Consider the following 14,494-nt stretch of genomic DNA (forward strand, 5'->3'; position numbering starts at 1 on the left):
TCTTTTAGCCCTGTGGCATCTAGGAATATCAGGGACACAAAACACAAAAACTGGAATACTCACAGGACTGTAAAGATTCAGAAAATGTATAATATACCCATACTATTTCATTGTGTGAGGTGATTGTGAGCCTTAAATGAGAACTGGACCAAAGCCAGTTAGGTCACAAACTGGTCTCTATACATTTGTTTAAATACACAATCAAAATACATGATAAAAAGGAATACCATAGTGAGGTAATGAACTATTTTAATATTTTAAACAACATTGACATTTACATATACTTAGTCAATGATACATGTAATCCCATATCATTAGTGGGTATATGTAATGGTAATGGGTAGGGTAATGGGTATATGTGAATATGGTTACATTATTGTTATCAAGCTCTGGGTAACCAAGTCCAGAATCAACATCCTGTGCATCCATAGACTACTACCACAGTAATACCATCAGAATCATCACACTGTCATTCATCAAACTGCTCGTTTCTCTCATCATCTGACTCCCCAAGTTCAAAGTCCAGTTCTGGACCATCCTGCTGTTTTTGGTTACTGCAGGTCTGTAACCTGCACATGTCTGTGCATGGAAGTCCATTTGACAGGCACATGCAGCTTGGCATTTTGCATGAATGCACACACTTGCATGTTAGCATTTCCAAGACCACATCTGGTGCAGGTGGGGAGCGCATCCAGTAAATGGCCAGCTTGCCTTCATCGTCTGTCCATCCATACTCAGTAGGGCTTGGCACCACAGGGTTAGCCTGCAGACAGCACTTCCATATTGCTGCCTGATAGTTGGCTCGTTGAACATGCATAAAGAGACAGTCTCTACATGGTGGCAGCTGGCTGGACTCAACCTCTCCCCTTTTGGTGCAGAAGAGCTGGTAACGCAGTTTGTTCACCTCAGCAGTGCTGCTATTAGCAACATACATCCGACAGGTGAACTGCTCAATTTTCTGGAACAGCTCATCACTCACATTCCATGTCTGTCCCAGTTGACTAAAAGTCTCTTGGCAGGAAGTGTGCTTTCTCACTATCTTCAGGGCATTCAGCTTCCCTCGACCAGCGAATGCACTGACAGTGTCGCAGCCTGTGAAGGCATGTAAGCCAATTAGGCTGTCACAGATGCTGTCTCCAAGTGAACTTGCCAGTTTGGTGATGTCGACAAACCGTGTGCGGTTCTGAGTCCCACACTTCTGGTAGATGGGACAGGTGATGTCCTTCTGGAAGCCAAGACAAAGCACCATGACATCAGTGTCCTCAGCTGTGATGATAACTGACTTTGAGCCCGCATTTGCTGCATGCAATGCATGCAGGAGCAGACGGGTGTCAGCTTCTTCATGTGTGGAGTGCAGTTCTGCTGCTTCCTCACACCCATCTTCTGTCAACTTGTAGCAGGTTTCCTCACAGGTCATGTACAACACCTTGCCATGCAGCATAGCTCTGTATCGTGGGAGTTTCCACTCTTCCACCAGAAACTTGATGAGACTGGTCTTGTTGGAGGAACTGCACAGAAATTTTCTCCACTGCTGGACGTGGTGTCCCCCTGCAAGATTCTTGTACTGGAGAGTGATGTCTCCACCCCGGTTCAGTCGTTCAGCATCTTTGATCGAAGTCTGGTGATCGACATCAAAAACAACATCAATCCTCCCACTCTGTGCTCCCTCATGGAGGACCTGGGTCAAGGCTGACTCTGCCACCTGTGCAAAGGTTTTGTTGTTGCCATTCATTTTTTGGACCAGGCTCATCCCATCAATGATGGAAGTAGATGGGATTGGGATGTCTTCTGCAGGAGATACATTCTTTTCAAGCTCTCTGGCAAGTGCAGCCTTGTTTGTTTTTCGTAAGGACCCATCAGCATTTGCCAGTGCCCATGGTAGTGGGCCCAATGGGTAGGCAAGGACATCCTTCAGATTCACCTTCCTGCTTTCAGCCACCAGGATCATGTGACTGAAAATGTTTCTATCTGCCTTCAGAACCACATCCTGTGCTTTCTTTCCATGAGCTTGTTTTGTGCTGACATTGGAGAATGTTTTCAGACTTTGCTTGGTCATCTTGTCGTGGAATTTCACAGGTGGTGGGTCTGCATCTAACCTTGTTTGCTGGAATGCTTGGTAGGCCTCTTCTCCTTTCTCAAGAGCTCTCAAGAGATCTATGGTCACATCAGGTGGAGCCATGTTGCCAGTGGAGAGGTTAACCAAATCAATCTCATCAGGGGACATAGGATTGAGCCAGTTATTCTCCATAAGGTCCATGAGAGACTGGACATCTGCTTCATCTCTCTTGATCCTTGGACTCTGTAGATCTGGATGAGACCATTTGCACCTGCCTTGACCTGTCAGGTCTCTCAGCTGTCTGAGGTACATGCTTCTATACTCAACTGTGAGATAATATTTGGTCACAGCTCCTGGCTTCAAGCTGAATCCCTTTGTCCCTCCAGCTGTTTGGGTGTCTTTGTTCACCGTTTCTTCTATAGCTTGGTCAACAGGGATTTGGCCAAAGGGATTGGTGGAGCCCAGTTGGACTGAGAAGCCTCCTTCCATGAATTCTGTGTACACATCTGGGTGTGTGATGGGCAGCTCAGACATCTGGGCGTAGTAGTAGGGGAGGTAGCGTGCATAATTCATCCTGTCATAAGCAAAGCACCATGGGATCATTGCTCGAATGCTAGCCAAGTGTAGCATCCAGTCTCCCTCTCTGGATGCTCGGATGAGCCCCAACAAGATTTCAACCATGTCCAAATAGGACATCCAGAAGTTTGAGAGGCTGCCGTTTCCACCTCTAAGGAACTCACGGTAGACTTCAAATAGATCCATGATGCGTGTACAAGAGCTGTTCTCGAGGACCTCCTTCAAAGCATGTTGTGAGACTTCTTTCCCAAGGCTGTCAATGGTCTTCAGTGTCTCATTCAGGTGAACCATGTCATTCCTGTGAGTTTCTTCCAACCAGGACAGGAAACCATTCAAGGTCAGTCGCATGAGAGCCTCATACAGGAGCTTGTGTAGTCGCACTGCCCTGTTGTACTTGCGGCCATCCATAACACCAGCAATTGAGCCTTCTGCAATCATGCCAGACTCAATGCAGAGGTCTTTGAGTCCAGCATCTTGGAAACGCTTTCCTATTATTGCCAGCAGTGTGCAGATGGTGTGGAATACCCCAAGCCTAACGATGATATCATGGAACTTGTCATGGTGTTTCCATGTGATCTCGACAGCCTTCGCATACAGGGCTTGGTCAAAGACACAGACAATCTTCCTCAGGCCTAAGCACTGCATGATGCTCAGTGACTGGTTAAGCACCTCGTTGACAGTAGACATTTGTGTCGCTGGAGCATTGATGGTAGGCAGATAGCCTATATTGTCGGGGATGACCGTCATCTCTCCTCGAGTCAGGATGTTGAAGCCTGTCCAGCTGCTGACTGACTGTTCTTCTTGTTGTGACATGCGTGCTAGGACCCAAAGAAGGTTTTTCTCTCTGGCAAGCTTAGTATTGGCTGCAGTATCGGCATCTGACTTTTTGCTTTGTGGTGGCCCTACCCGTTGTCCAGCATTGTAAGTTGGTAACATTGGTGGGGGTCCATCAATGCTTCTCTTCTTTGTTTTGGGAACAGTGGGCATGGGTTGGACAGGAAGTGGGTTGACTGGCTTTGCTTGCACAGCAATCCCATTGACTCTGTGAGATGTTCCCTCACCACTGACAGTTTCTTCAAGACGGTCGATATTGTCCCAGGCTAAAGTTGTGAATATGCCAGGATGGATGTTAGCTGGAAGGGCAATGCCACTCCCTGATGATGAGAGTTTCTGGAGACACAGGGCAGTGTTGATCTCTTCCATCTGTGAATAGGACACACTGTGACCAAGTCGGTTGAGGATGTTTATCAACTCTACATTTCCTGTCAACGATTTGACACTGAATGGCAGAACAATGTGCTTGGAAGGCTTGGTATTTCCACATGTCACTGCATATACTATGTCATGGCCAAATGACTGCAGAAGGCACTGCACTCTCTGGGATGCATGATCAGGATCATTTGAGCCTGTGAGTAGAGAGTACAGGAAGATAATGAGCGACTCTGGAATGGTAGGACATTCTGCTTCTGGTTTGACTTCAGGCGGCCAGGTTTGAGGAACATCTTGACTTTTAATGTCTGCTCTCAATTTGATGGCTGCTTTGGCTATAACATCTTGTGCACTGACACTTTTCAGGGTCTGCAGCTCCCTTTTGAGAGACTGATTTTCTTTGGCAAGTTCCCTCATGGACAAGTTATCGGGATAGAGGAGGAATTTTCCTTTCTCATCAGGGAATATCTGCAAGGCTCCAGCAAACTCACTCTCCAGGTTTCGCCTGATGTGCTTCTTGGTTGATTCCTTGACTTGGGCAATGCCTTGGGAGTTCATTGAAGCTACCAGTCTAGAAGAGAGATCAGTCATTGTCATCACTTGAGGATTGCCAAAAAGCTCCATCCTGATGAAGAGGAACAGCTCATTGTATGCCTTATTCACAGCAGCTTCATACTGGGCTGCAGCATCATCATCTTCATTGCTGGCAACCTCTCCTTTGGAAACCTCTTCTTTGGTGTAAAGTCTATAGCATGACCTGTGGTAGTGCCCTTCAGCTGCTACAAGGTCTCTACTCACAATGGCAAGGATTCTGCTGTCCCTTTTCTTTGTGGCTGCACTCCTGATCTTTGCATCAGCTCGCAGTTCTCGACACTGCACCAGTACTTCTCTCGTATTCTGTCTCTTGGAATATTTGCTGTTTTTCTGACAAAATATGCACTCTGCATCATAAGTCCTAGATGTACTTGGAGCATGTCGAGCTACTCTCTTAGATTGTTTCTCTTCAGCAGAGACACAACTTTTCTTTTCTTTTGCAAGGAGGCCATCAAGAATTTGCTTCATAGTGAAGATACTGCGACACTTTCTGTGGTAGTAGATTGCTGGAATCTGTCCCTCAGGAATGTCTTTTGCCAGTTTCAAAACTGGTGCATGATTTCGTATCTGAGCTGCCCTGAGCAGAGTTCTCCATGAGTCGACACTTTGTAGTGAAACCAGCTTATCTGTATCATCAGAACAGTGGATAATGCACTCCACCCGTGGGCGCTTTGGTATTGGGTAAAAACTTGCTTGTTCACCAGTGGCCATATTCAGTCAGTTTTCACCTGCCACATACAAACAAATACATGTAACTTAGGTGTATGAACACTACTAAAACAAAGTTTACTTTGCTTCACCAGCGTCATATTACCATTATTTATCTTACATAGCCACAAATAGATACATTACCTAGTTGCTATGCAACAGCTGTATTTTGTCCACATGAGGCCGCTAAAATCAACACAAGATGAAAGTTCCTCGTAGCCACTTTATCTAATCATATTAACATATACATTAAAAGAACATGCTAACATTATGGGAAATTAGCTTACAATCTTCTCCAGAGTGAGACAAGAAGATAGATACCAGTTTCCTCTATATGTGTTTAGTAGAAAGCTATCTGGCTGCACGTTAGCCTAGCTTAGCACAATGAATGGAAGTACACAGTACTGGTTATCCTTGGTTGTTGGCCAACTAAGAACTGTCCCAGAGTTTAAGCTAGGCTAATCAGTACCAGGGGTGTTGAAATGCTATATTTGTAAAAATCTGGGCAAATACACAATCGTGAGAGGCACAGAAACAAGTTTCCTGAAAGAAAAATGAAATAGCTGCTCATTTGGAAAGGTTATCATGTATTATTTTACTTCTGTTAGTGTACCAAATAAAATGGCACCAGTGAAGTTGTGTCACCTTGGGTGATATCGATATCTGGTCTGACCCATGGACTAACTGGCTTTGGTCTAGTTAGTTTCTTAGTAATAATGCCCTTCTAATTTAAGGTTCACAATCACCTCACACAATGAAATAGTATGGGTATATTATACATTTCCTGAATCTTTACAGTCCTGTGAGTATTCCAGTTTTTGTGTTTTGTGTCCCTGATATTCCTAGATGCCACAGGGCTAAAAGAAAGTATATAGTTTAGGCGAACATTGCAGAAAGATGTGTGTTATTGACGGGTTGAAGAGCTCAAGTGACCTCTATATTTGTGAGAAATATCCACAACAGGGCTTGAATGAAAGCTAAGAAGGTCCCCTTTAAAATGATACCAAAGACAATATTATAGAACATTGAAAAATGTCCTGACCATGAGGCTAAACCAGGATATGCACCAGCGTCTAAAATGCAATTTACTTTAGGGGGTGGTTAACTTCATGAGCTGATAACTGTGATACAGCTGCCACTCAGGAATGGTTATCATACCAAAATATCATCTACAGACATGGATCCTTTCAAAAATTATAAGTAAGTTTTGCCACCTTGAGTGTACCGAAATAGGAAATTTTGGGCTCTGGCCCATGGACTATACCTCCTGAGCCACGCCGCCCATTATTTTTGCCGCTTATTTTATGGTATTTAGCTGCGTCCGTGGTGTCATATTCATTGATATGGTATAATGAATGAAACAGTTTACTGAAATTGTTTGTCTTTAATTAACTCCATCGGGGCATACCCATGACATCTCTGACCTCAAGTACTTCCGTACGTCATATGTCATATCCAGTCGTATCAACTGTAACGTGATAGGTTACAGGAATACTACGTCTCTCTTAAAATAAAATGCCTTCATAACATACAACACATTTGGCAATAATGACGTTTCTACTGCCCCAATAAGTAAACCATGTTATGACATAAGTGCATTATTCTAAACGTGCACATTTTTAAAACACTGTAAATATTTCAAGGCAACAGTGAAAACATAACAATGGTATTTTTCTTAAGCATATGATAGACAAAACACTCGAACGAGGTATACCCTTTAGGTAAGTAGGTAGGATAAAGAGGTAAGTATCATATTCAAATCTTGCATTCAGTATGGTCAGTGCAATTCAAAATACAACATAAGCATGATAAACAGGTAATAGTAAACTTTGACTCTTGCATTTGGTATGTTCAGTGCAATTCAGAAAATGTAACGTTCAGCATGATGATTTTTTTTTTTGGACAAATGTCCATAGGGCAGCGATCCGCCTACACCCTTTACATTTACAGGTCAAGGACCTTTCTTGGGTTAACTACACGTCCAAACTTGGTAGTGTACGTGTCTGAATATGTAGTGTCCAGTGTTGACGTCCCTTGTTCTGTACCATCATTTGGTTCTGGCTGTACTTCACAGCTTGTGTGAGTAGTGTTGCCCTTTGGCTGTTGCAGGTGACGATGATTGTGATGATAGGCTTGTCCCTCAACAGTGTGGACGTTGTGTGTCTGCAGGCTCTGTCACAGTGGCAGTTTTCCAATGTTCGTTTGGCTGTTGGATGTGGACTGTGTCACCACACTTTAGTGTTGACAGTGCTCTTGCACTGAGGTCATAGTATTGCTTCTGTCTATGCTGATACTGTACTCTCCTGGCATGCACAGCCTTTTGACAGACAACTTGTGGCTGGAGTTGTTTACCTGTGGTGGGAAGTACTGACCTCAGTTGTCGACTCATTAGCAGCTGGGCTGGTGACTTCAGACCGTCAACTGGAGTGTTGCGGTACTGCAGCAAGCGGAGGTATGGATCCTTTCTTTCTGCTCTGGCTTTGTCCAGTTTCATCTTGGCTGTCTGGACGGTTCTCTCTGCAAGACCATTACTCTGTGCATAGTGGGGACTAGAAGTGATGTGGTTAAACTCCCATGCTTCTGCAAAGCTCTTGAACTCCCCGGAGCTGTAACAAGGACCATTACCACTGAAAACTCTCTCAGGTATTCCTTGTCTAGCAAATATGGCCTTCATTTTGTGAATGACTACAGACAAAGTAGTGTGATGTAGTCTTTCGATCTCAAAGTATCTACTGTAGTAATCTACAACTACTATGTAGTCTTGCCCTTCAGAAGTAAACAAGTCCGTACCTACAACCTGCCATGGCCTCTCAGGAATAGGATGTGAGATCATTAGTTCTTTCGTGTTCTAGCTGCGGCGCTCTATGCATATGGGACATCTCTCCGCTACATATTCTATCTGTGCATTTATGCCAGGCCAAAATAGAATTTCTCTAGCTCTTTGTTTAGTCTTTTCTACTCCCATGTGTCCTGTGTGTATGCGTCTTAGCATTTCTTCTCGTAGTGTGTGCGGAACAATGATTTTCTCACCTTTAAACAACACACCGTTGATTTCTGTGATCTCGTCCCAGTGATTCCAATATTCAGCAATGCTGGGTGGACACTTCTTTCTTGATTCAGGCCAGCTGGCCTGAATTACCTGTTTCAACACGGTGAGCTGCGTGTCTTGGGATGTAGCTGCCTCTGGATTTCCCTAAGCTTGCTGTCGCTCACAGGTAGGTTACTCATATGCATGTGTACTTGGGCATCCATGCCTTCACTCAGATTGGTCTCGTTGGTGACGACTGACTTCCTGGACAACGTGTCTGCGGCTGGAATGTCTTTTCCGGGGTGGTGCATGATAGTGATGTCATATCTTTGTAGTTGCAGTATCATGCATTGAAGTCTGACTGGTGTTCCTGCGAGGGGTTTCCTCAGTATCGATTTGAGAGGCTTGTGGTCAGACTCGATGACTACGTGGCGACCATACACACATTAGTGGAAGTGCTTACACCCAAACAGGACTGCGTGGAGCTCCTTCTCAATTTGAGCGTAGCTTTCTTCAGACTGATTTAGTGACTTTGAGGTGTATGCAGCTGGCCTACCTTCCTGTAGGAGCACTGCTCCAAGGCCACTCTTGGATGCATCAACTTGTAGTGTCAGTTCCTTTTCTGGATCAAAGTACGTGAGGACTGGACCTGGTTCCTATACAATGAGATCTTTCATGTTCTGGAACGCCGTGTCATGCGTTGCATCCCATACAAACTCACTGCTTTCCTTCAGTAGTTGACGTAGTGGTGCATTCACCTCTGACTATCTGGGTGCAAATCTGGCCCGGAAGTTGATCATCCCCAGTATTGTCTCAAGCTCTGCCTTGTTCTGAGGTCGCTCCATATTTCTGATTGCTTCCACCTTGCCTGGGTCTGGTTTGATGCCTTCACGACTCAGCCTGTGCCTGAAGTATTTGACCTCTGGAACACAGATGACACATTTATCTGGGTATAACTTTACCCCTCTTTCCTTCGTTGTCTGCAGCATGGCCCGTAGGTTTGCGTCGTGCTCCTCTTTTGTGCTGCCATACCGGAATGTTGTCAACGATAGCTGCAACGCCACTGAGGCCCTCGTAGGTCTCATCGATCCTCCTCTGGGTCTCATCCTGTGCTGAAATGACACCAAAAGGAAATATTTTACTTAAAGCCCCTGAAAATTAGATTTAAAAAGTAAAAATACATATATTTAATCAAAATTGTGTGTCTCGTTAGGTATCCACAAAATCTGAATGAATAAACCTTCATAACTATTTGAAAACCTGGTTCAAAAAACAGCTCATTTTGCTGTTTAGACCACTTTTCTTTCTTCTCCCTATATCTCCCCAATTGTACTTGGCCAGTTATCCCACTCCTCCAAGCCGCCCTGGTTGCTGCTCCACCCCCTCTGCCGATCCGGGGAGGGCAGCAGACATGCCTTCCTCCGATACATGTGGAGTTGCCAGCTGCTTCTTTTCACCTGACATTGAGGAGTTTTGCCAGGGGGACGTAGCGCATGGCAGGATCATGCTATTCCCCCCCAGCCCCCCCCAAACAGGCACCCCGACCAACCAGAGGAGGCGCTAGTGCAGCGACCAGACATGCACCCACATCTGGTTTACCACTCGCAGACACGGCCAATTGTGTCTGTAGGGACGCCTCACCAAGCCAGAGGTAACAGGGTTTCGATCTGGCGATCCCCGTGTTGGTAAGCAACGAACTAGTCCACGACACTATCCGGATGCTCTGTTTAGACCTTTTCTCAAGACTGTGTAGGCATGGCAGATTACGTTTTGATTGACATCTCCCTCATTTTGATTGACATCTCCTCTGCACAGGGTCCGAGGTGCGTCATTTTTCACCTGAAAATGGGCATGGTGTGCATGAAAATAACGTCTTTACTAGTCTGGCTGTTGATTTTGACCGGGCTCTCGAAGGTCCCCCCTGCTCCGGCGGCCTTACTAACGGCATCTGTTGTCTTACATACCAAGGGCTGATGGGAGTGGCAGCAGCGGGATCTGTCTGTGTTGAGGGGTTCTCCCGGTGCGTTCCGGGCTTGGTCCCAAACAAAACTCTTGGAACCATAAACTTAAGTGCGGTGCGGGTCGCCTTGCCCTGACATTCCCATCATGCGCCTCCAAGTACCTGACTCGCTCCTCTCCTCTGGGGAGGTGGCAGGGTGTTTAATACCTCCCCACACTTCAGCCCCATCCAGAGCGCGCGCTAGCTAATCGCAAAAGGCTATGTAGAGACGAGTTGGCTCACACTCCAAGAGGCAGACTGAGTGGGAGCAGAGAGGTTTTGTTGCACCTGTTTGGGTGGGACAAGGGACATCAATTTTTTTTAATTGGTTCGTGGAATTAATTGCATAATTTTCGTATTTAATGTCTGAGCATAACTAGGGTTGGGTATCATTTGGATTTTAATGATCCTGATTCTATCCCCGCAACCCTGAAAGCAGGATAAGCAGTTTGGATAATGGATGGATGGATGGATGGATGACTCCAAAAACGATTCTGCGTATTGATCCTGGTTCATAACAAGTCTCAGGTCCGATTCTTTGAGGGGTGAGTTCAAAACAGGTCACATGTTTATTTCAAAGAAAAAAACGCATTCTTGAAAACCGTTGTACAAGTCATATTCAGTCATATTCATATTCACTCCCACTTTATCAAAATTGATTAAAGCTCCTGCCTGGATTAAAGTGGGATTAAAGCTCCCACTTTAATCCAGGCAGTAAGAGGGCAGCGAAAAGCTCGACCAAGGAGACCCTTCGCAGTTGTACAATTGAGCTCACATTCGACTTCATTTTTGGGGACTTCCAACAGGTATTGCTTAGACCACACTCTGCCAGCCTTCCATCAGTGCATCAGTTTACCCATCAGATTCAATAAAGAGGGAGGTGTTTGAGGGATAGCTAGAGGAACAGACCAAGGTAATCACAGACCACATCAATTTCTGCATGGAATCAATAATTCTAACAAAAACCTTCACAAGATACCCAAAATCAAAACCTTGGCTCCCCCACAAATTAAGCACCTCAAAAACAGAAGCTAAGCTACAAGCATAAACTGGAGGATGAGTTTTGCGTACATGAACATTAAACAAGCTTTTGAACAAGGACGCTAGCTGGACATAAAAAAAAGAAACTCGCCACTTTAACCAACCACATCTCCTTTGACCGAGACCTCAGCACTTTGCTTGCTCACTGTGATACACAATTGGAATACGCCAGAATACAGTTTGTTGATTTCAGCTGTGCTTGCAATACAATCCAGCACAACCAAATATTTAGGAAACTTTAGCACGTCAGTGTCCCATCTCTACTCATACACTAGATTCACAACTTCATGTGCAATAGATCTCAAGCAGTCAAAGTGGAAAACATAACATCGCCCTTCATCATAACCAACACCGGAGCCCCCCGGGATGTCCTTCGTCCCCTCCTTTTCACCCTTTATACCTATAATTGTCAAGCTCATCACCTGTCACCACTTTCTTCAAATAAACTGACGACAAAGCCATACTTACTGTCCTGACAGAAACTAACTTACCGCCTACAGCAACTCCATGTCTTAATTCACAAACTGGTGCAATGAAGAATTCATGTAACTCAACATTAACAAAACGAAAAAACTGGACTTCAACCCGCCATAACCCGGCCATCATATATGGAGGGACAGTGAGTGAGACTGGAAAGCTTGAGGTACCTCAGGATTACTCTGGACAACAAATTCCCTTTCAACCAGTACATCACAGACATCCACAAATGCTGCCAATAGAGCAAACCAAAACAAACTAGCCCTAAAGATATAGTAATATGCCAACTCTAAAACTATGAATTACCATTCTTTAACGATACAATGAACCTGCTGACATGCATGTAAATATTCAATACAATGTCTCTTTTCATTTTTCATACTCTGCGTGTTTCGCTTATAATTTTTTTCTGAAATATAACTGTCTCTGCTTGTGCTCTGATGCCCACTTCTCTATACAATTATATTACAAATGGAAAAACATATTCGACAACTCTCTACTGGCCGAGGGATAGACCAGGTATTTAGCCTTGATATTCGAATATAAATTTAAACTCGCCTACATTTCTTTTCCAAATGTCAAAAAGGATTTTGATACATCTGGGTAGTGTGGTGGTCTATTCCATTGCGTACCAACACGGGGATTGCCATATCGAATCGCTGTGTTACCTCCGGCTTGGTCGGGCGTCCCTACAGACACAATTGGCCTTGTCTGTGGGTAGGAAGCTGGATGTGGGTATTTGTCCTGGTCGGTGCACTAGCGCCTCCTCTGGTCGGTTGAGGCAGCTGTTCGGGGGGGGAGGACTGTGGGGAATAGTGTGATCCTCCCTCGTGCTATATCCCCCTGGCGAAACTCCCAACTGTCAGGTGAAAAGAAGCGGCTGGCGACTCCACATGTATCAGAGGAGGCATGTGGTAGTCTGCAGCCCTCCCCGGATCAGCAGAGGGGGTGGAGCAGCGACCGGGACGGCTCGGAAGAGTGGGGTAATTGGCTGAATACAATTGGGTAGAAAAATACACAAAAAAAGAGATTTTGTTAAAGTGACTGCTCTAAAGGATATCACTTAATATTGCATTGCCCATGATTTTATTTAAAAGTGTCCAGTCATAGTTTCCCTTAATGTTTATATGTCTCTCCCCTCTAGACTTCCAGCAGTTCTTTGTTTCTGAAGATAAGGTTCCATCTGTGAAGCAGGAGTGGAGCCCCAGTCTGGACCAGGGGGAGCCAAAGCCCCCACACATTAAAGAGGAAGAGAAGGAACTCTGGAGCAGTCAGGAGGAAGAGCAGCTTGAAGGACTGGAGGAGAAGGCTGACCTTACCGAGCTGTCATTTCCTCATGTCCCTGTGAGGAGAGAAAATGATGAAGAGAAAGCTCAACCCTCTCAGTGTCATCAAAGCCAAACTGAAGAGAAAAGAGAGGCAGAGCCTCCAGCCAGCACCTCAACTGAGCAGATGAAACCAGAAACTGATGGAGAGGACTTTGGGCCAATAGAACCAGCCAGTAACCTCGATCAAGATGGTGATTTACAACCAACTAGTGATGGATATCTCTCATCAGACTATTGTGAAAGTGAGACTGAAGACAATGATGATGATGGGAACAAGACTAGAGAACCTCACTCAGGTTTGGACACAACAGAGAACAATGAAGTCAGTAATCAGCAATCTGCTGAGAATAAACCCTTCAGTTGCTCAGTCTGTGGTAAAGGGTTTTTTCATAAACACGTTATGCAAACACACATGATAATACATACAGGGAAGAAGCCTTTCAGTTGCTCGGTCTGTGGTAAAGGATTTAATAGAAAAGGAAATATGCAGACACACATGAGAATCCATACAGGAAAGAAACCTTTTAGTTGCTCAGTCTGTGGTGAAGGGTTTTCTTATAAACACGTTATGCAAACACACATGATAATACATACAGGAAAGAAACCTTTCAGTTGCTCATTCTGTGGTAAAGAGTTTTCTCAAAGAGGAAATATGAAGACACATATGATAATGCATACAGGAGAGAAACCTTTCAGTTGCTCAGTCTGTGGTAAAGAGTTTTCTCATAAACATGTCATGCAGTCACATATGAGAATACATACAGGAGAGAAACCGTTCAGTTGCTCAGTCTGTGGTAAGGGGTTTTCTGCAAGAGGAAGTATGCAGAGGCACATGATAATACATACAGGAGATAAACCCTTCAGTTGCCCAGTCTGTGGTAAAGGGTTTTCTCAAAGAGGACATATGCAGTCACACATGAGAATACATACGGGAGAGAAACCCTTCAGTTGCTCAGTGTGTGGTAAAGGGTTTTCTGAAAGAGGAAACATGCAGAAACACATCAATATATACAGATGTGATGAGAATGGGAAGGGGGTTAGGAACTTCTAAGCATTCATGATTCTGTACAATTTTTTTTCAGAATGTGAATATGATCACATTAGTAGGCATGTTTCCATTAAAAGAAAAATTAAGATTTATTGTCACAGTAGCATCTGTATCTCAATATATATATTCAATATATATATATTCAATTGGGGACCTCCATCGACAGCAGGCTGACCTTCAATGACGACACAATAAGTATCGTCTTGAGCTGCCAGCAGATAACCTACCTGCTACGGAGACTGAGATGTGTGGGTGTAGCCCCTCCCATCCTCTGCAGCTTTTACATCTGCCATATTGGGAGTCTCCTTACTTTCTCTTTCCTGGCCTGGTATGGAGGGCTGTCTGAGGCCAACCAGAGCAAGCTGTGGAGGGTGACAATGCTGAGGTCTAAGCTCTGCGAACAGTGGTGCTCAGCTCTCTGACTGCTGTA

The 14,494-nt window shown here is 44.7% G+C and overlaps 1 protein-coding gene across 2 annotated transcripts in view; it reads left to right on the forward strand.

Annotated features, from left to right (window-relative positions):
* The window catches only part of LOC130115973 (gastrula zinc finger protein XlCGF57.1-like), a 53,380-nt gene that overhangs the window by 1,274 nt on the left and 37,612 nt on the right, over positions 1-14,494 (forward strand). Inside the window, exon 2 of one of the 2 annotated variants that reach the window (XM_056283873.1) lies at positions 12,833-13,338. In XM_056283873.1, coding sequence (XP_056139848.1) covers positions 12,833-13,338 — 506 coding nt within the window. Of the gene's footprint in view, positions 1-12,832; positions 14,234-14,494 lie in introns of those variants that run through there. The other variant, XM_056283872.1, reaches the window with a different exon arrangement.

This window comes from Lampris incognitus, chromosome 7 (assembly GCF_029633865.1).
Source record: "Lampris incognitus isolate fLamInc1 chromosome 7, fLamInc1.hap2, whole genome shotgun sequence".
Classification (NCBI taxonomy): Eukaryota; Metazoa; Chordata; class Actinopteri; order Lampriformes; family Lampridae; genus Lampris; species Lampris incognitus.